The sequence below is a fragment of the Heptranchias perlo genome, chromosome 28, assembly GCF_035084215.1.
Source record: "Heptranchias perlo isolate sHepPer1 chromosome 28, sHepPer1.hap1, whole genome shotgun sequence".
Lineage (NCBI taxonomy): Eukaryota > Metazoa > Chordata > Chondrichthyes > Hexanchiformes > Hexanchidae > Heptranchias > Heptranchias perlo.
This window is the reverse complement of record NC_090352.1, coordinates 26,616,781-26,644,713: the sequence shown is the minus strand read 5'-3', so window position 1 is coordinate 26,644,713 and position 27,933 is coordinate 26,616,781. Positions and strand designations below refer to the sequence as shown.

General features: G+C 39.2%; 1 protein-coding gene across 2 annotated transcripts in view; it reads left to right on the top strand.

Annotated features, from left to right (window-relative positions):
• Positions 1 to 27,933, top strand: part of nsrp1 (nuclear speckle splicing regulatory protein 1) — a 38,259-nt gene that overhangs the window by 7,508 nt on the left and 2,818 nt on the right. For both annotated transcript variants that reach the window (XM_068008251.1, XM_068008250.1), the window contains exons 2-6: positions 1,177 to 1,261; positions 13,593 to 13,649; positions 16,142 to 16,270; positions 17,190 to 17,397; positions 21,603 to 21,714. In XM_068008251.1, the coding sequence (XP_067864352.1) occupies positions 1,177 to 1,261; positions 13,593 to 13,649; positions 16,142 to 16,270; positions 17,190 to 17,397; positions 21,603 to 21,714 (591 nt within the window). The remainder of the gene's footprint in view (positions 1 to 1,176; positions 1,262 to 13,592; positions 13,650 to 16,141; positions 16,271 to 17,189; positions 17,398 to 21,602; positions 21,715 to 27,933) is intronic.

Sequence of the window (27,933 nt, the reverse complement as noted above, 5' to 3'; positions counted from 1 at the left end):
TTGTATATTGAGTTTTAGTGTTGTAACTCTATCACAGGTTCATCATACTGAGTGAAAAACTCTTCTGTACAGCACCATGAATCATAGAATCTTGCAGCACAGAAGGAGGCCATTCGGCCCATCGTGCCTGTGCCAGCTCTTTGAAAGAACTGTCCACTCCCCTGCTCTTTCCCCATAGCCCTGCAAATTTTTCCTTTTCAAATATATATCCAATTTCGTTTCAAAAGTTACTATTGAATCTGTTTCCTCCACCCTTTCAGGCAGTGCATTCCAGATCATGACCACTCACTGCATAAAAAATTTTCTCCTCATTTCCCCTCTGGTTCTTTTGCCAATTATTTTCAATCTGTGACCTCTGGTTACTGACCCTCCTGCCAGTGGAAACCATTTCTCCTTATTTACTCTATCAAAACCCCTCATAATTTTGAACACCCCTATTTAATCTTAACCTCTGCTTTAAGGAGAACAATCCCAACTTCTCTAGTCTCTCCACATAACTGAAGTCCCTCATCCCTGGTATAATTCTAGTAAACCTTCTCCAGGGCCTTGACATCCTTCCTAAAGTGTGCTGTCCAGGACTCTCTTTCCCACCTCTTTGGGTTAAGTGTCGTCTTTCTCATCGGCTGAGACTCCAGGAACCACTCGGGGGAAGAGTTGCTGGTGTTTGAATCAGTTTCTTAACAGTAGTGCTATTTCATAGTGGAAATGGGAATTATGGGGGGCTCAAGAACAAGGTCACAGCAAACGTTTCAAGCCATGCTTCAGGATCTAATATAGGAACAGGAGTAGGCCTTTGAGCCTGTTCCGCCAATCAATTAGATCATAGCTGATCTGTATCTTAACTCCATTTGCCCACCTTGCAACAACACCACAGGAGATCCACAAGTTGGTTATGAATATCCTGATTTTAAATTATGAAGCGGGTTTAGGGGTAGGAGGCTTCAAAATAATTAGGAGCAATCAGAAGTGAATGCCAACATAATTGTAACCACAAACACAACTTTATTCCCCAGAAATAGGATGAGTGGTTTAATGGTTACATCTATGGCACTTGATAGAGATTCAATTGATGTGGGTTAGGCATGCTGTGATTTTGGGGAGTAATAACTCATTGTACCAAACCTATTGCTCTTTTTTTCTTCATTTAGAATAATTGTTTTGTTTCTCTCTCCACAGATATGGGCTTATTTTGTCCAAGAAGACAAAGCAGAACACTGTAATATTGTCTAAACACTCTATTTTTGATGACTCAGATGATGAGGTAAGTTACATGTTTTGATATTAGCAGATATTGCATTATCTTTTTAATTCCCATTTCCTAATGCAACATGATGGATAAGGCATTGATGTTTCAAACTTAAAATTACTCAATTAGATTTTTGGGCTAGAGTTGTAGGGTTTTAATTTGAAGAAGGCCAATTTAAAAATTGAAAACACTTTCAAATGTTGTAAACTTCTTTGGTAGTGTTACATTTTGTGCTTGCTCCCAATACCTTTCATTTGCTCATGTCACAAAGGGCTTCTGTAGGCAAGCCCATGCTCCCTGTGATTTGAAACTTCATCTTGTGTGTATAGTATATGAAATATAGCATGAAGTAGGGCAAACAATTCTCTTTTTTATTGTAAACTTGCTACTAGGTAGAACATAGGATTCCACTGTCATGCAAAATTTCAGAAGATGGAGCTTACCATCCAAGCAAGACACTGTTACAAGTTTAACTATTAAACAGGGTTATTCTCCAATGGTATTGTATGCTAATGCCAGCAGTATAGATGAGATATTGTACAGTACTTAGTCAATCAAAATAAGCTGTCGGAATACTCTTTTTAGAACTTGAGTTGAAGTAGGTCTCGGAAAGAAACATGCAATCTTGTTCCTTAGTGAAAATATTGTAGTCTTTCTAAGAATTATGTAAGTTGACATGTTTATGAAGCTTAGGTAATCACTTTTTGCTCCATAAAAAGAAAAATTTAACTACAGATAGGTGGCGTGCGCTTTTTTTATACTCCTGATTCCTTTAAAGAACGTTCACCTACTTTGAAAACCACTGTCAGATTAAGGTGATTTGTTGAACAATACCAATAATATTTACACAAGATAGTTATAATGAGGAAGATCATTCCACTCATCATCTTTCATCCACACAGAAAGATTCTCAAGTTCCCCATTTCAATATTAAATTGTTTCTTTTAAAAAAAATTCTAGGGTTTCCTTCTCCACTATTCTTCCTGGAAGTGCGTTCCATATGTTGACCACTCTTTGTATATGGAATAATTTTGTGACATCAGTCCTGAATTACTTTTACTAGTTTGAATCTATTTCCCCTTGTCCTAACCTCACAATTTAACTTCCAAGTGTATTCTGGATTTAACTTTCTTATTCCTTAACTATCTTCTGTAGCTCTATAAGGTCATCACTTTGATGCCTCCTTTCCAGACTGAAAAGCCCAACTTTCTCCAGTCTTCATAACTCAGACTTTTGACATTTGGGATCAGCCTGGTGGCCTTTTTCTGTACTGCCTCCAGTGCTCGATTGCCTCCCTTATGTATCAGCAATCAAGGATGCAGTATTCAAGGTGTTGTCTGACAAGAATGCTATATGGTGTAGTCACAACTTCCTTTGACTTGTATTCTATTTTTTGACTCTGTAGTTCACCATTCTTTTAGCTTTGTTGATTGCTGCTCTGCATTGGTTTGATGTATTGAGCATCAAGTATACCAAGACTCCAAGTCACTTTTGGCTTTATCCTTAACTTGCAACGCCAATCATGGAGCATGTGTATCATTTATTTATTCTTCCCATGTGCAGCACTTTACATTTGTCTATATTAAACTTCATCTGCCATTGCTCTGCCCAACTACATATTTTATCAAGCTCATTCTGTAATTTCTGAGCTGCCTCTCCTAGTTTGGTATCATCTGCAAGTGTCACCACTTTGCATTGAGTTAACTGAATCCAAGTAATTTATAGCAATTTACATAGAAACTACAGCACTGAAACAGGCCATTCGGCCCAACTGGTCTATACCGACGTTTATGCTCCATATGAGCCACCTCCCTCCCTACCTACTTCATCTAACTCTATCAGCTATTCCTTTCTCCCTCATGTGATTATCTATCTAGCTTCCTCTTAAATGCATCTATGCTATTTGCCTCAACTACTCCTTGTGGTAGCATGTTCCACATTCTTACCACTCTTTGGGTAAAGAAGTTTCTCTTGAATTCCCTATTGGATTTATTAGTGACTGTGTTTTATATTTATGACCTCTAGTTTTGGACTTCCCGTAATTTACGTAAATTAGCAACACTAGTGGTCCCCATAGCGAGTCCTTCTTCCCCCATCCCACCCCCAATCCTGATGATATTCCTCTATTGACTACTTGTTGTTTTCTAGCCTTCAGCCAATTACAAGATGTAGACACAAAGGATGACCACGTGGGGTGTTGAGGACTCCAAGTATACCTCATCTGGGTTTGGGTACTTTGACACAATTTCAACACACAGTAGAGGTTAGACATTTCATTCACATCTGGTTCAAAGCATTCTTTAATTTGATGTTTTTGGATCAAAAGCAAGCAGTTGTCTTTAGTCTTGATGGGATTACAGAAGTGTTCTTGTGGTATATCATCTTTTAATGACTTGGCAATCAAGACATTAGCATATCAAAATATTTTGTCCCCTGGAAGAAGTACTGTGGCAGTAAAGCAGACATCTCTTCTCCAAGCAAACATGCTGAATTTTAAGAAAAGGTGCAACTCCCCCTTTTGAATGTAGTGTTTAAAACTACTAGGGGAAAAAGAAGAGAAACCATGGACTAAAATTCAACTTTGAAAGATTTTTGAAAGTATGCGTATAGACTATTCTTCTGCAAACTTCTTCACGATCTTTGAAACAATAAATACATTGAACAGCTACATTATACCTATCTTTTGTTTCCAATTTTCTCCCCATTACAATTTTTGTTCTTACTGAGGAACAGTGTCGTGGGTATTAGAAACATGTTTTTTTTAACCTCTCCCCTGCCCCTAATTCAGGAGTGCTGAGTCCAGTTGTAGAGCCACCCCAGTTGAGAACACTGTGCGTGAAATATGGGTTGTTCTTTTTCTTTGAGTCCATCCAATGAGTAATTGAACTAAATGTATAAACTCATTGGACCCCCCTCCCCTGCCAAGTACATTACATCTAAATTTTATTTTAAAATAACACGCAGTCCCAGTCTGTAATTCTAATTTAACCTTTCAAGACTTAAATTAGCTCACTTTAATTGGTTACATAATTTCTGTAAAGCTGTACATTAGACAGAATTAACAAAATGTGGTAATAAAATTTAAACTTCCTTCTCCCGTAACAAAATATCTATTCCCTTTTCTAAATAAGTATGCACACAATTTAAGAATATGGGAGCAAGAAGGAGACCATTTAATACATTGTTCTGTCATCCAAGTCCTGTTCATGCCCTGACCTGTTTCAACAATAAACCTATACAAAGGAGGGAAAAAATTACATTATTTTATAAATAAACTAAACCAAGCATTTACTATTGCTACATTTTTAAGTAAAAATGTTTACTTCAGTGGAGCAAGGAATCCTTTTTGCAGCTTGCATTCAGTAGAAAAAACTTTTTATCTTGAAATAATTTGAACAAAGAGAAACTAATAATTTGTATAAGTTTAAGAAGAAAATTGCTGTTTATTGCAGCGATGCTTGATGTGGCTCAAAGTGCACAAAAAGCAATAAAACATTGCCGTTGGTTTGATTGTATCTTGAGGAGATAAGATGTGTGTGTTTTTCTTAGAAAAATTACTTCATTAGTTTAGTAATAAATTGCGAATGATGTAGATAACTAAAATCATGGTAGGTAGGGAATTTCATTTCCTGTGAGGTATGATAGTAGTAGTTGCATGTCACTTTTGATATTCAAAGCTGGCTCAGAGTGTGCTGCAAAAACTTTACAGTACACTTGTCTTATTATAACATTACATTTTTCTGTGGGGGGGAGGAAATGAAAGGAGACAAGATGAGATAGATTTAGTATAAAATTTGGAGCACCAGGTATTAAACTTTCATAAACACAGTTTGTATTGTGCCTGGGAATGGCAGTGTATATGTTTTTGGCCAATATTCCACATTACACCTTGGGACAAAGGATTCATAATTAAAATGGCTTAAATTACAGGAAATTATATATTTGCTAGCCATTTCAATAACAGGTATATTTTAATTGTCTTGTTTGATGCAGGCAGTCTTTCTATACTAGCTCAAGCAGTTCAAATCCATCCACGTTACAGGTTTTGTTTGTAATTAAAAGATATAAAGATCTAGTTAGGTCATATCTTATCGTAACACGATGGCCCTGGTTATCGGTCATATTTGTATTGATGCGAACTGGTTTTGGCATTGCACTACTGGAAGTTGACAGCATAACTCGAGTCAGCTCCCTGTCTGATTCCCCGGTCCACTGAAGGGAAGTGCTGTTGAGACCCTCAGTGAGGTTGCCACGTGTCGTTTGGGCTTCGCACCAATGTGGGTGGGTGAAGCGGAGGACTACGTCTTCACTCCCTGTAAAAATGAGTTTTAAAAATCCTTGGTGCTTTGCCAGATCTTTTGGGTCCTTCATAAATTAAGGATTGATTTTTTTTCGATGTTATGAGAAAGTGGGCGTAACACCCATGCACAGAGCTCTCTCCTGGCAGACAAAGTTAGAGTTGCAGCTCACAGTATAACTTGGGTCTTGACAGCAGTGAAGCTTTCTGTCTTAGACCGGAAGTGTAGTATAACTGCAGCTTAACATACAGGGGATTGTGCTACAATATTGCAACTGTTTCTGTGACTTGGATAGTGAGGATCCATTGTACAGATGCTAACTTCTTGCAGATTTTTTTAATGTGCAACTTGAAGGTGTTCCGAATTAACTGGTACAGTTTTGAGGTTTTACTGGCCTAGGCCGGGCTGATTTTTTTTATATACTGATGAGAACCAGTTGATTGGATGTTATAATACTTAACAAAGTTTATTTACCTACTGGTTCCGATTACATTTATGCCAGTCTCGTCATCAATATACTACATAAACTCATCAAGTCAATTTGTAGCTAAGAAACTCCCAAAGAAGTAACTTTGGTTTAGTAACAGTCATATTTTGTGTTCCTATCTCTCTTTGTTTAACGTGAATAATTGTTCTGTGAAAAGTTTGTTTAGAAAATACATTTTCCTGTTCTCTCTCGCTCACTAACTCTTGTACTGAATTACCCTCGGACTTGAACATTTTGATTGAAACCTAAGCCGGCATAGAAATATAGCTGATCCCATTTCAATAACCGCACTTGGCACAATGACCCCGTGCTGCAGATCACAGCCTGAGGGGGTTTGCATTCAATTAAATGCTCCTGCTTTAGTTCTTTCTGTATTAAAATGCATTTATTGTGGCGTTATAGTTGTATAGAACTGGCTAGCTTTTTCACTGCTACAAATATTCTTCTCAAGGAATCTCAATGCTAATATTTTTACAAGTGCAATAAGATTTATGTTTGAAGGAATTTTTTTTAAGAATCCAATGTGCTGGCCATCTATTTGCTATCTTGTTTTTCTTTTAGAACTTCTGACAAATTAAGTATTATTTCTCAAGATGAGCAAGGTGAAATGCTGTCTTATTATTACCATCATAAAAGATGACTGGAATTACCAGCAATTTGAAGCGGAACATTTAATAAAGATTTGATTATATCTCACAGGCATCTAGCAAAAGAGAAAATATCTATCTCTGGGCTTAGGAAATGATTATAGTAAATTGCTGGTGTGGTTTAATTTTCATTTTATTTTACTTGAAGTTATCTATTTTAAAAGAGCAAACACAAGTGAATTGTAGAATTTATTCTGGGAGTTAGCTTTCACCAATTACTTTAGGCCCGATTTTGCTTTTAAAAAATAAGGTCGAGGCTAACAGCGTTCACCGTTATGTGCAAATCGAACAGTAACTTCCGGCGACCACGCGTGCACACTGCAGTCACAGTGCGCCGGTGGTGAAGGGAGTGAATGTTTAGGGTGGTGGATGGGGTGCCAATCAAGCGGGCTGCTTTGTCCTGGATGGTGTCGAGCTTTTTGAGTGCTGTTGGAGCTGCACTCATCCAGGCAAGTGGAGAGTATTCCATCACACTCCTGACCTGTGCCTTGTAGATGGTGGAAAGGCCTTGGGGAGTCAGGAGGTGAGTCACTTGCCGCAGAATACCCAGCCTCTGACCTGCTCTTGTAGCCACAGTATTTATATGGCTGGTCCAGTTAAATTTCTGGTCAATGGTGACCCCCAGGATGTTGATGGTGGGGGATTCGGCGATGGTAATGCAGTTGAATGTCAAGGGGAGGTGGTTAGACTCTCTCTTGTTGGAGATGGTCGTTGTCTGGCGTGAATGTTACTTGCCACTTATGAGCCCAAGCCTGGATGTTGTCCAGGTCTTGCTGCATGCGGGCTCGGACTGCTTCATTATTTGAGGGGTTGCGAATGGAACTGAACACTGTGCAATCATCAGCAACCGTCCCCATTTCTGACCTTATGCTGGAGGGAAGGTCATTGATGAAGCAGCTGAAGATGGTTGGGCCTAGGACACTGCCCTGAGGAACTCCTGCAGCAATGCCCTTGGCCTCCAACAACCACTACCATCTTCCTTTGTGCTAGGTATGACTCCAGCCACTGGAGAGTTTTCCCCCTGATTCCCATTGACTTCAATTTTACTGGAGCTCCTTGGTGCCACACTCGGTCAAATGCTGCCTTGATGTCAAGGGCAGTCACTCTCACCTCACCTCTGGAATTCAGCTCTTTTGTCCATGTTTGGACCAAGGCTGTGATGAGGTCTGGAGCCGAGTGCTCCTAGGGGAACCTAAACTGAGTATCGGTGAGCAGGTTATTGATGAGTAAGTGCCACGTGATAGCACTGTCGACGACACTTTCCATCACTTTGCTGATGGTTGAGAGTAGACTGAAGGGGTGGTAATTGGCCGGATTGGATTTGTCCTGCTTTTTGTGGACAGGACATACCTGGGCAATTTTCCAGTTTCTTGGGTAGGTGCCAGTGTTATAGCTGTACTGGAACAGCTTGGCTAGAGGCGCAGCTAGATCTGGAGCACAAGTCTTCAGCACTACAGCCGGGTTGTTGTCGGGGCCTATAGCCTTTGCTGTATCCAGTGCACTCAGCCGTTTCTTGATATTACGTAGCGAATCGAATTGGCTGAAGACTGGCTTCTGTGATGGTGGGAATATCAGGAGGAGGCCGAGATGGATCATCCACTCGGCACTTCTGGCTGAAGATGGTTGCAAACACTTCAGCCTTGTCTTTTGCACTCGTGCTGGACTCCGCCATCGTTGAGGATGGGGATGCTTACAGAGCCTCCTCCTCCTGTTAGTTGTTTAATTGTCCACCACCATTCACGACTGGATGTGGCAGGACTGCAGAGCTTTGATCTGATCTGTTGGTTGTGGAATTGCTTAGCTCTGTCTGTAGCATGTTGCTTCTGCTGTTTAGCATGCATGTAGTCCTGAGTTGTAGCTTCGCCAGGTTGGAACCTCATTTTTAGGTAACACCTGGTGCTGCTCCTGGCATGCTCTTCTACAGTCCTCATTGAACCAGGGTTGATCCCCTAGCTTGTTGGTTGTGGTAGAGTGAGGAATATGCTGGGCCATGAGGTTACAGATTGTGCTGGAATACAATTCTGCTGCTAATGGCCTACAGCACCTCATGGAAGCCCAGTTTTGAGCTGCTAGATCTGTTCTGAATCTAACCCATTAAGCAAAGTGGTAGTGCCACACAACACGTTGGATGGTGTCCTCAGTGCAAAGACGGGACTTCATCTCCACGAGGACTGTGCGGTGGTCACTCCTACCAATATTGTCATGGACAGATGCATTTGCGACAGGTAGATTGGTGAGGACAAGGTCAAGTAAGTTTTTCCCTCGTCTTGGTTTGCTCACCACCTGCCGCAGGCCCAGTCTGGTAGCTATATCCTTTAGGGCTCCGTCAGTGGTGGTGCTACCGAGCCACTCTTGGTGATAAACATTGAAGTACCCCACCCAGACTACATTCTGTGCCCTTGCTACCCTCAGTGCTTCCTCCAAGTGGTGCTTAACATGGAGGAGGACTGATTCATCAGCTGAGGGAGGGTAGTAGGTGGTAATCAACAGGAGGTTTCCTTGCCCATGTTTGACCTGATGCCATGAGATTTCAAGGGGTCCACTCCCTCCTGACTGTATATCACTGTACTGCCATCTCTGGTGGGTCTGTCGTGCCGGTGGGACAGGACATACCCAGGGATGGTGATGGAAGTGTCTGGGACGTTGGCTGAAAGGTATGATTCTGTGACTATGTCAGGCTGTTGCTTGACTAGTCTGTGGGACAGCTCTCCCAATTTTGGCACAAGTCCCCAGATGTTAGTGAGGAGGATTTTGCAGGGTTAACTGGGCTTGGTTTGCCTTTGTCGTGTCCGATGGTCCGTTTGGTTTTATTCTTATTGTGACTTTTTTTAAGCAAGATTTTACAACTTGCTAGGCCATTTCAGAGGGCAATTAAGAATTAACCACATTGCTGTGGGTCTGGAGTCACATATAGGCCAAACAGCAGGTTTCCTTTACTAAAGGGCATTAGTGAACCAGATGGGTTTTTACGACAATCCAGTAGTTTCATGGCCACCATTAGTGATACTAGTATTTTAATTCCAGATTTTATTTAATTAATGGAATTTAAATTCTCTAGCTGCCGTGGCGGGATTTGAACTCATGACTCCGGATTACTAGTCCAGTAACATAACCACTATGCTACCGTACCCGACCACGTCTAGATACGAACTAAACTCGCCAAAAAAGTTAGGGCTTGTCCTCTCCAGTGTAAGTACTCTTTTAACTGTACGTCAGTCTTAATGACTGCTAAACAACCCCTCTGGCTGTGAAAATTAACTTTTACAAGTGTAGAGTTTCATTCCTTCAGTTTTTAATTTAGACATTTAAAAAAAAATTTAAGTACTTATTTTTTCTGTCTCTTATGCCAATCTTTTTCTCTTTATTTCGCTTTCTGCACCTGATTTGACATTGAATTCACTATACTAACTTACACTTCCTGGTTCAGTCCTTGCGCTGCTCGCTAATGATTCTTCAATCTGATTGGTTAAGGAGATACATAGTTGCTTGCCCTGTTCACAGAGGTCCAGGATGCCCTATGGAGAGCACCATGCTGAATGGATATCTAACTTACAGTAACTTGCTGTGCAAAAGCTCATAGACTTGCACTTGCCCATTGTCTAACGGATGTCTAGTGCCGTTCCTTTGCTGCTCACAGCAAAATCCAGCCCCTTGTATTTTAGACCCACCATTCGAAGTGTTCAATATTTTCAACCGTGCACCACCTTGTGTCCAACTTCCTCACTATTAATAGATATTTTATTTAAAGAACATTGGTCCAAACCTCTAGATTTCTGAAATTTAATGGTATATTAATCCAGTGCATGGACTTTAAAATGATAGATTTCAGATAATTCATGTGGAATGAGGTCAGTTAACTCAGCACGGATTAGCCGGGGAGGGTTTCTCCAACTGGTGATTGCTGTTCCGAGCCCTAGTGCACGCCTGGATTGCCTTGGAGTGTGAGCAAACGGCGTCCACTGCTTTGATGAAAGCCTTGCATGACTTGTGGGCATCGCAGGACAATGAGAACCAGATTATCTTTTAACACTATGCAGGTGCACAGAAAACCGTTGTCACTGCATCCCAGTTTACTGGATTATATCACGTGCTGTCAAGTGATCTCCTTGTCTTAAGTAGGTGGAAAAATATATACTTAATCAGACTATAAGCTGCTGGACAAATTTATTGAATGTGTTCATTTACCTGTTGTGACAATCAGTAGTGGCACAGTAAATACTTTCTTTTGGACCTAGGAATCAAAACAGCAGAGGCTAACTCTCCCCTGTGCTAACTCAACATCAAACTAACCTGTGAAACATGGGTCCTTTCCTTCTTGCATGGCTTTTCACTAACATGGAGTCCTTTGACCTAACTTTATACCCCGGATAGCTCAGATTGACTATTGTCTTACTGCAGTACCACTCCACGATACCGCTTGAACAAAGGTACATTAAAAACTGTATCTCTCATAACTAGATTAGGTTGTTAGCCATTTGCAGGATTCAGAATGATGTTTGTCTACTCAAATATAGATGTCAAACAAATATGTACTGTACACACAGCCCCACACATTGCTTGTATTTGAATTGAATGGCTTAATTCATTGATCAGTTCTAAGCACTTTCATCTGATAAGCCTAACAGGTCATTCAATGAATTAAGCCATCCAAGAACAATGGCAACAATCAACCCATGCATATCAACCAGTCTGGGATGTGTATTCTTTGTGGTCTGCAGAAATAGCTCGCGGTAAACAATTCTAACCCTGTGTGAGCTGTGACTAGCAAGAAAGAGTCCAATAAATAACCCATTTATAGGCAAAATTGCTAACTTTGTCACAATAATTTAGTACTAATGTTGGAAATTCGTGGATAGCTATTGGAGGTTACATGGAGGAGACCGGCTACTAGTAGAAGGAAAAAGAGATACAGTTCGGCTAGAGCTGTTTATCTTTTTGCGAAAGATGGTACTTAACTGCATTGTTTTTCCTTGACAATTTTCTCCCTTTCCTTCCTTTACTAAAAACATTGATTTCTTGTTGGGGTAATGTTCCACAGGCAACAGTCAGCCATACTGCCTCGCTCAAGTGATCTGTATGGCTGTTATGCACTGGGTAAACACACTCAGCCATTGGGGGAGCTGTGCCAAGTTTGTCAAAGTCTACTAACAAATAGTTTACAAAAAATGGCTTAAAACTGTCAACATCCAAAAGTTTTGCAAATACTTGTTAGATTGTGATTGAAGTATTAACAAACAGTTAAACACTAGTTCAGCTCATGGTGCTTGGGGGTCCATATGAAGTAAGTTTAGTTTATATTTGTTCTGTATATGCCTCCAGCATTTGGCCACTCTACTGTATGATTGACTGCTCAGTTCCAAGATCCTGCATTTAGTACAATGTTTATTGAATACCAGTGTGTGCCTTCATTAATTGCACTTATGCATTGCTTTATAAAACCATTGTAGTGACTGTTCCACTAAAGCTAGTCTCTGTCATTGCAAAGCGCATTTTAGAAGCACATTGCAGTTGCTTTATAATTTTTCCAAGTATAGGAAACTTTTGTCCATTCCATAAAGCTCTGAAGCATTAAATTCTCCTTTTTTTGAAGTATTGCTCCGATCAATCTGTATTAAAACTTCCCCCTTAATTTAAGATTTGCCTCATTGTGAATTAGAGCATTTGATTTTTGGAAAGGCTTCCATCAAAGATAATAAACTAAATTAAAAACAGAAAATGCTGGAAAACCAGTCAGGCATCATCTGTGGAGAATCAGAGTTAACGTTTCAGGTCGATGACCTTTCATCAGGCCTGGAAGATGTTAGAGATAAACAGTTTTTAAGCAACTACAGAGTTAGCGAGGGGGGGAGGAAAGAACAAAGGAGAAAGTCTGTGATAGGGTGGAGGGCAATAGTGATTAAATGACAAAAGGGGATGGTAATGGGACTTGTAATAGATTATTCCGATGTGCTGCAGGCTGTGTTGTGAAGAGTTGCAACATTTCTTCCTGGAAAAAAATTTTAGTCTACAATTGGAACAATTTTGATAAAACTATAGCCCCATCTTCCTTTTGATATTGCATATTTTATTAAAGCACAATATTCAGTTTACACAATAAATCACTCACTTGCAGTATTAATTGATATTTTTAAAATTGAATGTCCATAGCTGTACTCCACACTACAGCCTAGATGTAATGCTGTGAGGTTAATGTATTCATATGAAACTATTTGATGTTTTTAATGGAGGCATTAATCCATTTATTATAATTTCATACAAATATTTTAAGTATTAATATACTAATAGCATACATCACAATTTCTAGACTCTGTTCTAGGCTTAATTACTTGCACTTAGTTCTGTAACTCATTTTAAATTCTACTTTGAATATTAATATGTCTCCATTGGCTTTTGTGATTCTGATTTTAAAAAGTAATAGTAAGTGTTGCTGTAATAAAATAACTGAGTTAAATCAAAACAACAGTTATTCCACATAATTTGGATATTATTTTGATAAATTGTGAGGGAAAGTGCTTTGGGAAATAGGAAATTTCTTTTGGTGATTGTAAACTAACCCTGTGTTTAGAATCTGATCATTATTGGTTACTTCAGGCTCTCTCGTGAGCAGTTACCTTTTGCAGTCAATCACTACCTAATAGGAATTGAACTTTATTAATAAGTTTTCATGTAAAGGCAGAGAAAAAATATGTTCAAATATTTATTTAATTCTCTCTCATACACTCACTTTTGCACACATGGATACACATACATTGTCTCTCTCAGCAATGGGTAAAAATTTGAAAAGGATTTAAGAAACAACGATCAGAATAATTCATATTTAATTTTGTATTGTTAGAAAAATATGTGTAATAATTAACTGCAAGATCTCAGACCATGTTTGAATGTTGTTCAGTGCATTTATTTTCTGCTTGCAGACTTCGGTCAACGAGAGCCTTCAGAAGGAGGCGCTGAAGAAAAAAATGATGAAGCAGGTAATTTTCTGTTTAAACTATTCAAGCCATAATTTTTACCCTATAAGAAAATTATCTGTATATATTCATCAATTTTAAATAAATCAATCAGTAGTGAATTCTACTTATTTCAGTAAATACCACAGTAAAACTTCATTGTAACTGGTGTAAAATCATTACAAAAATTCAAATATTGTGCAAGAAAATGGATTCTTAAGTTTCATGTGCAGTTGTATTGGTTCGGCCAGTCTCCTCAACTGTAGTATGGAGGTCATGATGTGGAGATGCCGGTGATGGACTGGGGTTGACAATTGTAAACAATTTTACAACACCAAGTTATAGTCCAGCAATTTTATTTTAAATTTAAAATAAAATTGCTGGACTATAACTTGGTGTTGTAAAATTGTTTACAGTAGTATGGAGGGAATGGGGTAGGGAATAAAGGAGGAAAAAAAATCAACAATATTAACACAAAATTAATTAAAATGAAACCACACAGTATGAAAGGGGATTCATAACACATTTTCAGTGTACACCTTTGTAGAATGAGGAGCTTCTATGACTGCAGTGGTGACCAATCTCAAATGGCCATCAAGCCATAGTTGTAAATGGCTAAGATGTCAACTAGATTGAGCTTGTGCTATAATGACCATAAGTACAGCATTTCCCATACCAGATATTTGGGTTATTTGCTGTTGATGTTCATATCTTTCACTCTCACCATGGTGGGTAGATATGCCTGCAACTTTTAACTCTAAAGTTATTATTTCTTCGTTAACAGCTGTAGGTATATACTCAACCAAACAACTTTCACTTGAATGGATAGTTTAATATTTAGAAGGCTGACTTGAAATGTATCACTAAAGTATTAAGATGAATCACAGTGAGGTCTCTGGGTTTAGCATGCTTGCTAAATTACGTGTCACGGTTATACCCACTAACTCCAAATACTTTTAATTTAGACACCTATTTGTGGTTCAAAACTGCATCCATATTTTAAGTGACTAAATATGGCTTTGTGGGAAACTCCCTTGGAATTCAGAAGGAATTCAAAGCACATGCTTTGCCATCCCATATCAAGCACATTTACAAACAAAATCTTGTATTAATGCACCTTTTGCAAGCTATTTTATATTTCAAGAAAGTTGTTTGATATTAAGTGTGCAATGCTAATTATAAATGAGAATAAAAAAGATGAGGTCCTGAATCAATAGATCTGGAGAGAATCCTGTTACAGTTGAACATGAAATATCCAAACTGCATGGAAAACACTGATTTGATTCAGTCATGTCAGCTGAATGATCAGTACAGGTCTATCATGGACATCTATTTAAAAAAAAAAGTAGTTTTGGATATGTAGTGTCCTTCTGTATTCATCAGTTCCCAAGTTACTGAATGGATAACACACGATAAGTAGCCCTTTCACTGCTAAAGAAAGCAGGGAAGAACTTATGTTTATATAGCACCTTATTTATCATAACATCTCAAAGCACTTCACATATAATGAATTACTTTGAGGAGCTGTCACTGTTGAATGCAGCAGCCACTTTAAGTTGTATTTTTATAGCACCTTTCATGTCTCCAGGTTGCCCCAAAGGTCTTCACAGCCAACAAATTACTTTTTGAAGTTTAATCATTCTTATTTTGTAGGCAAATGTCAGCCATATTGCACATAGTAAGGTGCTACAACCAACAAATGAGAGAAATGACCAGTTGATCTGTTTTGATGGTGGTGATTGAAGGATGAATGTTGGCTAGGATACCAAGAGAACTCCCTTGTTTTCAAAAAAAAAATATTGTTATGAGATCTTAACATCCACCAGAATGGATTGTTGGTTTGATGTCTCATCCAAAGGATGGAACCTCCAACAATGGAGCACATCCTTGGTACTGTACTGTACTGAATTGTCCTTGTTGTGCATTATACTTCCTTGACTTCTCTAGCTTTTGATACAGTAGACCACACCATTCTCTTTCAACACATCTCCTCCATTGTCCAGCTTGGTGGGATAGCCCTGACCTGGTTTTACTCTTTCCTAACTTACCGTTTTATGGCCTTTCCCCTCCCTATCTCTTTAATGTTTAATGCCATACAATTCCCCCAAACTCTCCATTTCTCTGACTCTGGACTTTTGTGCATCTCTTTTCCCCCCCCCCCCCACCTTTTGACCCACCATTAGAAGTCATGCCCTCAGTTGCCTAGACCTTGTGCTCTGGAATTCCCTCCCTAAACCCTTCTTCCCCTCCACATCCCTCTTCTCTTTCAAATCCACCTCTTTGAACAAGCTTTTGGTCATCCCTCCTAATATTTCCTTTGGTTCTGCATCCATTTTTTGGATTATACCTCTGTGAATTGCTTTGGAAATATTTACGGTGCTATACAAATGCTTGTAGTAGTACTGTTTGTTTTTAAGATTCTATACGTTTTATGGCAGAAGTTGTCTTCTTGCATGATGAAGTACCAAACTTCACGTTTGAGTATTTGATCAATATATAGTATTTTTTTTAAACAGACTAAGTTAGAAATACAGAAGGCACTGGAGGAAGATGCCACAGTCTATGAATATGATAGTGTTTATGATGGCCTCCAACAGAAGAAGATGGAAAGCAACACAAAGTTACTGTCTGGTACAAATAAACAGGTAGATGTGCTAATTGTGAAATTATTTTAATTTTGTATGGCTGAGGCTAACTTTTTAAAAAAAAAAAATCCCCCTCCCCTTTCTTGTGGGTCTCCATACCAAGGGTGACCTCTGGCCAAGAGAGCAATCAGGTGACTTAGTCCTAGTCCACTGTCAACACCGCTCTGAAACCACCAATCAAATTGCAAAAAAAAACTGTAGAAGTAATTGACCCAGATTTTTCAGTTGTAATATTGGTGCTAATCCACTTATGAATGGGTTACATTCAAAAAGTTTAAGTCTGTCTGGCTACAGGGTGCCTAGAACCGAAGGGAAACTCTAGCAGCGTCCAAGAACTGAGCGAGATAATAGACCAGCCTCTGGGTAGACCAGCCTTTTCGAGCATTCCTGCAATCTTGATATTTTTTTTTAAAAAGGAGTAAGTTATCAGGGAAACTATTCCCTAATTTGTCTAACATTGGAGAACATACCAGAGACCATTATCAGTATTCATATAAACAGCATAGAGGCTGTTGGGAAGCTAGCACAGTTTTGAAAGGAAAAACTCACACCTCACTTGGCTTCAGTCTTGACCTTACCGTAAGCATATCCATTATAGAATGCAAGAGATTGAGGTAATATTAATTTGATATCCTGGACAGTTTTTCACTTACTATCTTTTCAGGTTAGGAAGGAATTTCAGAGCACCTCCTTTTTAGGAAGTTACTAGTAATTATCCATCTTCATTAGAGTAAATTGGGACTAGTCCATGATGGTATACATTATATGTGGTCAGTAGGAGGAATGGGCTTCAAGGGTCTAATAACTTAATGACCTTTTCTTATTCCGTGCTTTGTGGTCTGTGTTCGTATTGGTAAGTTTTAAAAACTGATTTTAGTTGAAGAGTAAGCTGCCAGTTTTCCCCCATGTATCTTTAAAGCCCAGGTACATTGAGAGCCTTCTGAAAGCTGTAGGGGAGCGAAAAAAGGAGCAAGAGAGAAGGATGGAACGAAAAATCCAAATGGAACGAGAGGCTGAAGGAGAGAAGTATGTGGACAAAGATGCATTCGTCACTTCTGCCTATAAAAAGAAGCTCCAGGAACAAGCCGAAGAGAAAGAACAAGAACGCAGAGAAGCGGAAATAGAGGGTGAGCTATCGTGTATGTGCATGAATAATGCACAGAAACCCTATACTCAGCTTTAGGTAATTCCGAGCAACAGGATGTAGCCAGAGTTCAGGAGTACTCAAGGTTGCATTTTGTTTTGTGTAGGAATGTAATCTTGTTAAAATATCCTTTGGGGTAATGGGTTCTGTCTTAATATCTTATGCTTAGAAGGAGTTATAAATTCAAAGGCAATATGCCAGAGGGCTTTCCCTCCCCCTACTGTATTTGTGAGAATTACTGATTTGGATGGAGATGCCATCTACAATTATACACACTGTTATAGAACACATATACAGTTCAAGTGGTACTATTCTAAAATCAGGGCTCCATATAAAATAAATGAACACCTCAATTTGTACTGAAAGTTTATTAAAACGTCCCTTTTTTTGATAACTCGTCTGTAATAGTAAACAGAAGTTGAATTGGCCAAAATTAGTTACTTCCCATTACTTTCTGCAAATGATTTGAGCTGGCCTCAGAGCAACAAGATGCATCTGCTGGTCTTGACCTTGGATTACTTGAGAGATGCACGGAATCTGGCCAAGATAAACTTACAGGTGAGCTGCAACACATAACGCTTAGCACAAAACTAAAAAGGCCATCGATGCTCCAACCTCTTCCGGCCTCCCATTGCCAACATATTCTCCCATGCAGTGTTATTTCTCCAACCCTCTACTTCACTGCCTTTCTAAAGGCATGTTATGATTTAAATCAAGCTAATGAATTCAAAGTTTTTTGCACATACTCCAGATTTGCTTTACTTGGTTGATACAGAAGTAGCACTGAAGGACACAAAAACTGCCGTATGCAATTAGAAGCAGCCAATTTGAATGCTGGTCCCTGATTATGATCATAACTATGAATATAAATAGGAATTTTTATTTGTTTAATTTATGCTGAAACCCAGTGCATTCTGTTCAAATTCACTGATGTGGGGAGGTGGGGTTGATTTGTTTTATTGCTGATTAACTCCTCTGGGGGCAGAGAGGAAAAATCTACATGTAGCTCAGTGATCCAAGGATGATGGATAAGTAGGAGATTGGGACAGGATACGTGTGAAAAGCTTTTAATGCAAGTTGAAGTTTATGGATGATTAGAGGCCATCAAGGAGAACATTAAAGTAGTCAAGTCTGGAAGTGACAAAGATATATGTATGGGTTTCAACAGCAAAGGAACAGAGGTGGTCAATCTGGTGGAGATGGAAGTAAGTGGTCTTGGTGATAGATTGTATGTGCAGTTAAAGCTCAACTCAGGCTCTAACAGGACATCAAGATTGTGAGTGGTCTGGTTCAGCCTAAGAGAGTGGCCAAGGAGGTGATAAAGCAAGTGGTAAGGGAGTGGAGTTTTTGACAGTGACTGGTCTTCCTGATACTGAGCTGGAAGTAAACTGAAACTCATCCAGACATGCAGTTTGATAGCACTGTTGATTGTCTGTATAATACAGTGTACCTTTAGTAATTTGTCTACAGAAAATGGAGATGGTCAGGAGATTGGTACATCAGGAATAATGTTTGCAACAATAGCTGACCCATTTTTTTTGTGAGATGTTGAACAACTTTCTCATTGGGTTTTATAAGCTTTTTGGATAGATTTTTGGACTCTAGGGGAATCAAGGGATAAAGGGATCGGGCAGGAAAGTGGAGTTGAGGTCGAAGATCAGCCATGATCTGATTGAAGGCAGTGCAGGCTCGAGGGGCCGTATGGCCTACTCCTGCTCCTATTTCTTATGTTCTTATGTTTAAATACAGTTCAGTTCTAATAAATTTCTAAGTTTACCAATAAATATTAGGCTTGGATAAATGCAAATAAAAATAACTGGTTGACAAGTCTGAGTATAATCCATTTAACAGAAATACAGATGGTACATAGCAAAACATTTTATATAGAAGCATAAAATATAGTTTTCTCTAATTGAGGTTTGGTAATAGATTCACTGGATTTTACACAAAGATAATTGGAGAACATTTTATGCTCACATCAAGAATTCTAAACCATAGAAGTGAAAAGAGGTTAAGATTGCAGTAAAGGAAGAATTCGATGCACAACTAAGATATGTGCTCATCTGGAATGAGTTGTGTTAATCTGCCTATTTGGAGAGTATTTTATAAATCATCTTAGAAAGACTTTTCCCCCTCTGGTCCTCAAATGTTGGCAAATGAAGACTTTTTAATACTGCACATTCTGATTGCAATAGACTTTTAAGGGGTACTTAATATCATGACCACCGAGCCAAGAGCAGCAAAGCAGGTAAGAGATAACATGGTGGGGCGGAATAGAATAGAAAGAAAATAAAAGCAGGGGAAAATAAGAGAACAACAAATAGCCTAATCCCACCAAGCAGATGGGAGCTTAACTACATATTTATCATTACAAAATTAAATGCACACCCAAAACCACAAAATATGCAAAATAGTGCAACCAACGAGACATACTGGAAAAGAATTGAGATGCCAAGGAACTGGCATAAAGAATTACAGTGTCATTGTGCCTTGTACCACTATAATGCTATTCATGCACACCACGTAACCCAGACATGAAGTTGATTATGCTGCTGCAAAATGACAACTTTAAAAAAAAAAATATGAATAGGATATCAGAAAAATGTGCAATAGATTATACAAATGCAGTGTCATTCATTTTGGATTGCTTTCTACCATGCCATAAATTTAATACTTTCTATGAATTGCAAACCTGTAGATGATTGTTTCTGCCCCTAGAATGCCAGCAGGCCTAGGGAGATTAATCTTCTGAGTGATGTAATGCAATTTTGTATGTTCGTCAGTGAGAAAGCACTTTTTTTTTTAAAAAGACTGTTCGGCTGCAAAAATTATTGATCATCAGAAATATTCTGCTTCATAGAAGTGCATAATGCTCATTAAAATAGTTGATAATGCGTATGTAATTATTAATCATTTGAAAATTTTTAAAAGATTTAGTATCAACCATCCTGATGAACCTTTATAAAACACTGGTTCGGCCGCAACTGGAGTATTTTGTCCAGTTCTGGGCACCGCACTTTACGAAAGATGTGAAGTCCTTAGAGAAGGTGCAGAAGAGATTTACTGGAATAATTCCAGGGATGAGGGACTTTAGTTATGTGGATAGACTGGAGAAGCTGGCGTTATTCTCCTTGGAACAGAGAAGGTTGAGAGGAGATTTGATAGAGGTATTCAAAATCATGAAGGGTCTAGACAGAGTAGGTAGAGAGAAATTGTTCCCATTGGCAGAAGGGTCAAGAACCGGAGGGCATAGATTTAAGGTGATTGGTTCTTTTGCCAAAGGTGACATGAGGAAAAACTTTTTTACACAGCAAGTGGTTAGGATCTGGAATGTACTGCCCAAGGGGGTGGTGGAAGCAGATTCAGTCATGGCCTTCAAAAGGGAACTGGATAAGTGCTTGAAAGGAAAACATTTGCAAGGCTATGGGGATAGGGTGGGGGTGTGGGACTAGCTGGATTGCTGTTGCATAGAGCCAGCATGGACTCGATTGGCCGAATGGCCTCCTTCCATGCTGTAAACTTTCTATGATTCTATGATCCTTTCATAAATTAGAAAGGGTTGGAGCTGCTTGACACAAAGATTCAATGGCTGAAAGGATTGTATGTAAGTGGGGGGAGGATATTACAAACTGATCTGATTAATCCACTGATTGATTGAAAGTTATAAAGTGTAAATATGTCCAAGTAGTGAAGAAAACTGCTTTCAGGACTTTTTTTGGCCATATTTTGCATGCTTTATTGTAAGGAAATATGAAAATTTTCATTGTTGGCTAAAAGTGTTTTTTTTCTCTTTTGAATGAAATAAGTAAAGGATTAATCTTGCATATCTTCTATATATGGAAGTTTGTGTCTGTTATGCATCTGTCAAACTCTGGACGTCTTATTTTGTTACGGATTGAACCTGGAGCCTGAAGATTACAAACATATTCTTAGTTGAAAAATTACTCTGACCAAATAACAGTGAAACTGTGATTGACCTGAGACTTTATTTGAGAGCATTTAGACTTTGTGGCCTTATGGAACACAGCTCCTCTTAATGCACAATGTATTATTCTGCTGCTAATGTGGTACAACACTGCCACCCTATTATAAAACTAGTCTCACTTCCCATGAGCAATGCCAGTGGATATTCACTAGTTCAGTATAAAGCATGTCTTTACTTTGATGCTTTTTTTTTACTCCTGTTAGCTTCTTTGGATGTAACTAAACAGAAGGACCTCAGCGGTTTCTACCGACACTTTTTGAATCAGAAGGTGGGTGAAGAGGTGATGCCAGAATGCAGCATTCGTGGAACCAAAGGGTAAGATGTGTAGTTGTACTGCAGTATTGGTGCCTGAAAACAGGTGGGATGTGTACAACAACAATTTAAACTAGCAAATTAACGATGTAGGGCTTACACAAAATATTTGACTGCTTAAAACTACAGCCAAACATTCAATTTGGGGTCCATTTAATACTTGCAGGCTGTCAAAACCATTTCCAAAGACACATCATGATTAATAAATGATATAACACCTTTCCAAGCCATCCATGAACTTCAGTGATAAATGTTAAAAAGGCAGCTATTTCACCAGCTTAGAATAGTTTGCAGGGTACAGTACAGGAATACAACTACAAATGCCACTTGATTGACCCCAGCAATTAAGGAACCTGGGTTTACCTTGTTTGTTTTTGTTTACTTACATAAATTGTCATAACAATGTGATTCTGTGTAATGCTTTCTGATCAGAACTGCACTGTCGGTATCCACTGTTGGTTGTTCCAAATAAAGATCCCAGAATGGGTGCATTAGGGGAAGAGATGGAAGGCAATCCTTTCTCTGCATTACCCCGGCCCCAAAAGCCCAACTGTACTAGTCTGATACTTCCACTTTCTACACAAACAATGGGTTTTTGACCAATCTGATTGAGACTAACTTTAGTGTCCGCTAGCAGCTGAATCCTGAAAATAATTCTTTATCACTCATTGGTAATATAAGAACATGAGAAATAGGAGCAGGAGTAGGCCATACGGCCCCTCAAGCCTGCTCCGCCATTCAATAAAATCATGGCTGATCTTCGACCTCAACTCCACTTTCCCGCCCGATCTCCATATCCCTTGATTCCCTTAGAATCCAAAAATCTATCTATCTCAGCCTTGAATATACTCAATGACTGAGCCTTCTGGGGTAGAGAATTCCAAATATTCACGACCCTATGAGTGAAGAAATTCCTCCTCCCCTCAGTCCTAAATGTCCAACCCCTTATCCTGAGACTATGCCCCCTAGTTCTAGACTCTCCAGTCAGGGGAACCATCCTCTCAGCATCTATCCCATCAAGCCCTCTTAGAATTTTATATGTTTCAGTGAGATCACCCCTCATTCTTAACTCCAGAGTATAGGCCCATTCTACTCAATCTTTCCTCGTAGAGCAACCCTCTCATCCCAGGAATCAATCTAGTGAACCTTCGTTGCACCGCCTCTAAGGCAAGTATATCCCTCCTTAGGTAAGGAGACCAAAACTGCACACAGTATTTCAGGTGTGGCCTCACCAAAGCCCTGTACAATTGCAGCAAGACTTCCTTACTTTTGTACTCCAATCCCCTTGCAATAAAGGCCAACATTTGCCTTCCTAATTGCTTGCTGTACCTGCATGTTAACTTTCTGTGTTTTGTGTACAAGGGCACCCAAATCTCTCTGAACACCAACATTTAATAGTTTCTCACCACTTTTTTAAAAAAAAATTCCTACCAAAGTGAATAAACTCTCATTTCCCCACATTATACTTCATCTGCCACCTTCGTGCCCACTCACTTAACCAACCGATATCCCTTTGCAGACTCTTGGCGTCGTCCTCACATATTGCCTTCCCACCTATCTTTGTATCGTCAGCAAACTTGGATACATTACACTCGGTCCCTTTATCCAAGTCATTAATATTTATTGTAAATAGCTGAGGCCCAAGCACCAATCCCTGTGGCACCCCACTAGTTACAACCTGACAACCCGAAAATGACCCGTTTATTCCTACTCTCTGATTTCTGTCCGTTAACCAATCCTCAGTCCATGCTAATATATTACCCCCAATCCCATGAGCCCTAATCTTGTGTAACAACCTCTTATGTGGCACCTTATCAAATGCCCTTTGAAAATCCAAATAAGCTACATCTTCTGGTTCCTCCTTATCTACCTTGCTAGTTACACCCTCAAAAAAAACTCATAATAAATTTGTCAAATATGATTTCTCTTTCATAAACCATGTTGACACTGCCTAATCATATTATGATTTTCTAAGTGCCCTGTTATTATGTCCTTAATAATAGATTCCAGCATTTTCCCTACTACTGATGTCAGGCTGACTGGCCTATAGTTCCCTGTTTTCTTTCTCCCTCCTTTCTTGAATAGCTGGGTTACATTTGCTACCTTCCAATCCGCAAATCTAGAATCTAGGGAATTCTGGAAGATCAAAACCACTGCATCCACTATCTCTGTAGCCACTTCTTTTAAATACCTAAGATGTAGGCCATCAGGTCCAGGGGATTTCTTAGCTTTAAATCCCATTAATTTTTCTAAAACTTTCTTTACTAATCTTAATTACTTTAAGTTCCTCCTTCTCATTAGACCCTTGGTTCCCCACTATTTCCAGTATGTTTTTTGTGTCCTCTACTGTGAAGACAGATATAAAATATTTGTTTAATGTCTCTGTCATTTCCTTATTTCTCATTTATAATTCCTCCTGTCTCTAAGGGACCCACGTTTACTTTCGTTAATCTCTTTCTTTTTATATTCTTGCAGAAGCTCTTACAATCTTTTTATATTTCTTGCTAGTTTACTCTCTCATTCAGTTTTCTCCTCCTTTTATCAATTTCTTGTGTATTCTTTGCTGAGTTCTAAAACCCTCCCAAACCTCAGGCTTACTACTCTTTTTGACAACATTGTAAACCTCTTTTAATCTAATACTATCCTTAACTTCTCTAGTTAGCCACGGTTGGATCACTTCTCCTGTGGAATTTTTATTCCTCAAGGGTATGTACATTCGCTGGGAATTATGAATTATTTCTTTAAATGTTTGCCATTGCTTATCTACATCATATCTTTTAATCTAATTTCCCAATCTACCTTAGCCAACTCGCCCCTCATACCTACATAATTGGCCTTGTTTAAATTTAAGACCCTACTTTTGGGCTTAACTCATCACTGTCAAACTCAATATGAAATTTTATCATATTATGATCACTCTTCCTCCCAGGATCCTTTATTATAAGATTACTAATTACTCCTGTCTCATTACACAATGCTAAATCTAAAATAGCCTGTTCCCTAGTTGGTTCCTCAACATATTCCGTGAAGTCCGTGAAGTCCTCCAAACTACTTCTGACAACTTGGTTTGTCCACTTTATATGAAGAGTAAGGTTCCCCCATGATTATTGCATTACCCTTGTTACATGCTTCTCTAATTTCCTGATTTATACTCTGTCCAACACTATAACCACTGTTAGGGGACATGTAAACTACTCCCACCGGTGTTTTCTGCCCCATGTTATTTCTTGGTTCCACCCATACTGATTCTATATCCTGATTTTCTGAGCTAAGATCCTTTCTCACTACTGCCTTTATCTCATCCTTTATTATCAGGGCTACCCTCCCACCTTCTTTTCCATTTTGCCTATCTTTTCTAAAAGTCAAGTACCCTGGAATATTTCGTTCCCAACCTTGGTCACCCTGCAGCCATGTCTCTGTAATGGCTACTAGATCAAACCCATTTATCTCTTTGTGCCATTAATTCAAGTATCTTGATAACGAATGCTTTGTACATTCAGATACAACGCCTTTAATTTTAACTTTTTTTACTTTTTTTTGCTGATGTGACCTTAGGTCACTCATGCCCTATTGCCTTTGTTAAACTCTCTGTCCCTTCCTGGCACACTCTGCTTGTTTTTACCCAAATCGCTACTCTGCTCTACAGCCTTGACTTTTCTTTTAAGACTAATAAAATTACCCTTACCTGACTTTCCACTCCACCGCCCCCCCCCCCCCCCCCCCCCAGCTTATTAGTTTAAAGCCCTGTCTTTTGCCCTTGTTTTTCAATTCGCCGGGACACTGGTCCAAGCCCGATTTAATTGGAGCGCGTCCCAACGGAACAGCTCCCACCTTCCCCAGTACTAGTACCAGTGCCCCATAAATTGAAATCCCTGCTTCCCACACAACTCTTTCAGCCACACATTTAACCATCTAATCTGCCAGCGCGTAGCTCAGGTAGTAATCCAGAGATTATTACCTTTTTTGAGGTTCTGCTTTTTAATTTGGTCCCTAGCTGCTCAAACTCCCTCAGCAGAACTTCATTCCTAGTTTTACCAATGCCATTGGTTCCTACATGGACCACGAGAACGGGATCCTCCCTCTCAAGCTCCAAGTTCTTTTCCAGCCTCGGAGATGTCCTTAACCCTGGCAATGGGCAGGCAACGTAGCCTTCGGGACTCCCAATCGCAGCTGCAGAGTATCTATTCCCCTGTCTATACTATCCCCTACCACAACCGCATTCCTTTTTACTCATTTCCCCCGCCCCGCCACTTGAATGGCCTTCTGTAGCATGGTGCCGTGGTCAGTTTGTCCATTCTCCCTGCAGTCTTTGACCTCATCCATGCAGGTAGCAAGTACCTCGTACCTGTTGGACAAGGTCAAAGGCTGAGACTGCTACATCACTGCATCCTAGGTCCCCATACCTGCCTGACTTGCAGTTACATCCACCTGTCCCTGACCACTGACCAAACCTAAACTACTACCTAACCTAAGGGATGTGACTGCTTCCTGGATCAAACTGTCCAAATAACTCTTCACCCTCCCTGATGCATCGTAATGTCTGCAGCTTGGGCTCCAGCTCAACAACTCTGAGCCAAAGTTCCTCAAGTTGCAGAAACTGACCGCAGATGTTCAACAAGTTAGACACCACTACTTAAACAACAATTAATACTTAATAAAATTGAAAATTGCTTTAACAAAAGTTTCCAATAAATCTGCCCTAATCAAAACTTCTGTGGATGATGTTGGTAAAGATCAGTTAAAGGATAATCATTGTGAAGATTGATTTAATTATGCATATACAGATTTGTATAACTGCCTATTATCATTGTAAACAATCTTACAACACCAGGTTATAGTCCAACAATTTTATTTTAAAATCACAAGCTTTCGGAGATTATTCCCTTCGTCAGGTTGGATTATAACTTGGTGTTGTAAAATTGTTAAATCGTTGGACTATAACTTGGTGTTGTAAAATTGTTTACAATTGTTAACCCCAGTCCATCACCGGCATCTCCACATCTCAGCCAGGGGCAGTTCATTGCATGGAGATGCCAGGGAGAGGGGAAAAGAAGGAAAAAAAGATATAATATCTATTTAAAAAGTGTGGCTGGCATGGCGGAATACAGATTTGGCTTCCGGTCTGTACTGATTTCAGACATACTGTTACAGAAGGAGACTGAAAGGAGGCCGGATGCTTTCCCAACAAGGACGAATATTGGCAGGAAAATCATTCTCAGGCCATTCAACACTGCCTCCAATTGGTTGGCTTATATTAGTATTGGTGGAGGCCTGGAAGCAGTTAGTGCATGGCTTAGGAAAAAGCTGGGGAGATGTTAACATTAAAAAAGCATTATTTTAAGTATAGATGTAATTTATTTGTTTCTTTAAATGATTGTTGATCATAATCCTGCAAAGTATATTGCTCACTACAGGTATATGTCTCTATTTCTCAAAAATAATCATTCTAGAAAAGAAACGTACTATGCACAAGTTTGCACAAATTCCTTTGCTCTCGAGTTCAAATTCAGAGTTTCATGTGACTAATCTGACTCGAAAGTTCTAACCCTTCGAGGTTCAATGTGAAACATTAAAGTTACATATGGTTTAATAAATGTTAAAGTTGTGAGTGCTATTAAAACTGTTTATACTAGAGTGGAAAATTTATGCTTGTTGTCAGTTTACAGCTGGATTGCAGCAGTCATCTATTAGTGTGCGAGATACTCACTCAGATGGTAATGCAGATTAAAGACTCACCACCTGACCTTAGAATTGGCCTTGTCTTTGAAGGAAGAGGTTTGCATTGGGCTGAAATAATGTGAACCTCATGTCTTTTTTTTGCCAAGAAGAAAATCTCTACATGTTTCAAACAGGGAATGTAGTACCTCCTGGCAAATGAACTGAATTAGACCATCTGGAACTATAAACCTTTTGGGAATTTCATTCAGAATGTAACACTCTGGTCTATTCTGAATGTGGCCACTATAAATAAGGCTGAAAGTACTATAGGAGAGAGTACTTAATGTAATATGCTCTCTCTGCTTAATTGATATACCAAAGTCATGTGAAATCTTTTCCACAGCAATACTTGGCCAGTACTGACTTTTAAAAATTGGTGGTTCAGTATTGGCATCCAGAACTGAAAAGAATGCTGATTGTCCCTGACTGACTTTTTGTTAAGATTGGCAGAGCAATTATTTCTTGACCATTAAACCAAAAATAGCAGGCAGGAAGGAAGGGTTC